Source organism: Pistacia vera, unplaced genomic scaffold, assembly GCF_008641045.1.
Source record: "Pistacia vera cultivar Batoury unplaced genomic scaffold, PisVer_v2 Contig1453, whole genome shotgun sequence".
Lineage (NCBI taxonomy): Eukaryota > Viridiplantae > Streptophyta > Magnoliopsida > Sapindales > Anacardiaceae > Pistacia > Pistacia vera.
Genome location: NW_022195525.1, coordinates 1 through 2,267, shown reverse-complemented (window position 1 = coordinate 2,267; position 2,267 = coordinate 1). Strand labels below are relative to the sequence as shown.

The following is a 2,267-nucleotide window of genomic DNA, read 5'->3' as shown; positions in this document are numbered from 1 at the left end:
TACGGCGGCCTCCACCACCCCCACAACCAAAACATGTAAGCTCACTGATCAGTCTTTCTTTTTTTATGTATATTTTCTTTACCTCATTGCAAATCAATTAATCTTCTTCTTTTTGTTAATGAAGAATGGATCAAGAGTCAAGTTCAAGCCCGCACATTAATCAACCGCCTCAACAGATAACCATTTTCTACAATGGAAGGGTTTGCGTTTGCGATGTTACAGAATTTCAGGTAATTAATTGACCGTTTCTCCTTCGTTTTTGTCTGGTTCTTTTTTTTTCTTTTTTTTTTTTTTAAGATAAATAATAAATTTGTTGCGAATATATTATATGCAGGCGAGACATATTCTATCGCTGGCGAGTCGGGAAATGGAAGAGAGAATGAAAACGCTGACAGGATCAGAACCGGCGTCGCCGTCTCTACCGTCTCCATTATACACCCCGTCTTCAACATCCGGTCTTTCCATGAAGAGATCACTTCAACGTTTCCTGCAGAAGAGAAAGCACAGAGCTTTAGCAACATCTCCATACGGGCATTGAAACTGATAGTTTTGTTTTGATTATTAGTGGTTAATTAATTTTAAATTTTAATTATATCGAAGATAAGAAGCAATTGATATGATAGTGCTTGTAAATTATTTAATTAATTAATTTGAGAGGAATATTTGGATTTACTTTCTTTTGTGTTCATCTTGAATCTGAATTATCACCACCAATATTATATCTTAATCATAATTAATTAGTATATTATCGTATTTATTCCATTTTATCCTCTTCATATCGACCTATCATTTCATATCCTAAGCAATCTACTATTATCACATGTGATTTTATTTTTATTTTATTTTGACATTGATGGTTTTATATTTTGGGTTAATTTGTAATTAAGCAAAAGAATAATTCTGATTTACTGTTGTTAATCAAAATCGAATTAGGTAGATTGTCAAACTATGCACAGAGATAGTTGTTTGATGCATATTAATATATTATAAAGTCAAAAAACATTGAAATATTAATTATCAACGGCGGTGGTGCTATTAGATTAATGTTTACTGGGTCCTAATCATACTTATGCCATACGTTTATGTGTTTAAAATCAATAATTTAAATTACCAAAACCATTAAACTTTGGGTTAATTAATTACTTGCCAAGTTGTCATCTTAGGGTTCCGTATGAAAACCTTATCCTCACCCCTAGTTTTGAGAAGCTAGCGTCGTTAATCCTAAATTGGATAAGTAAGAAATACCTGTTGAAGTAATATTAGAAGTATATTTTTATATAAACTGATATACTAAAAAATGAATCGAAAAGTAAATATTATGAGTTTGGTATTTATTTTTCCATTTATTTTCTATCACATCAGTGTGTATAGAAATCTTTGTAAGATTTTTTTATACATCTAATATTATTTTTGAATAAACTTGATAATTTTGACTAAATGATTAACCATTTTTACTTCCGAGAAATATAATAGTATGAAAAAAGGTTATGCATATATTTAATACCAAAAATTCTAAGCCAAATTGTCTATCTTTTATATAATATATACCATTATATTTAAATGATATAAACTCTATTCAATATGACAACCCAAAATTATAGGTAAAATATATATATATTTTTTTTTTATGCCAAACCTTACGGATGACAATATAATAAGCCCTCAAACTTCAATTTGATCTTCAATCTCTCAATAAAATTGAATTAGACACATTATTATACTATAAAATGACTACATGCCTAAAATTAATTTCTTTTTAAAAAAAAAAACCCTTTAAAATGTGGGTGGTTTTTGTTATAATATTATTGCCAGCTGCTCGATCGTAATCTTACATATTATGTCTCATAAACCTATAATAGTAGTTGATCGAATCAAATCAATTTATTTATTTTTATATAATTTATGCTCAGTTATTGAAACAATTTGAAATATAATTAACATGAAAAAGAAAAAAGAAAATCAAAATTCCACTATAAACTGTAATCTATTATTGCGTGGATATTGCATGATCTACTCATGAATCATGGGATAATATAAATGGTATGTAGATTTGAGTTTGAAGATGATTGAGTAAAGGTAAAGAAATAAAATATAAAACGTTGTAAATGTTTAGTTTGTTCCCTTAATCTCCAAGTTAATTTGATTTGATTTGATTTAGGAATGTTTCTGCAAACACTCAGTAATCGGATAAGCCCTACGTCTTTTCAATCAACAATAAATTATCCTCATCGTGAACAACATTGTATAAATCACTCAATCAAAAATTA

General features: G+C 28.3%; 1 protein-coding gene across 1 annotated transcript; it reads left to right on the top strand.

Annotated features, from left to right (window-relative positions):
* The first annotated feature begins 6 nt into the window (after nt 1–6).
* LOC116123829 (protein TIFY 5A-like) lies at nt 7–672 on the top strand. The gene is made up of 3 exons (XM_031409561.1): nt 7–35; nt 125–230; nt 335–672. The coding sequence occupies exons 2-3, from the start codon at nt 126–128 to the stop codon at nt 536–538; spliced, it is 309 nt and encodes a 102-aa protein (XP_031265421.1). The 5' UTR covers nt 7–35; nt 125; the 3' UTR covers nt 539–672.
* The last annotated feature ends 1,595 nt before the right edge of the window (nt 673–2,267 follow it).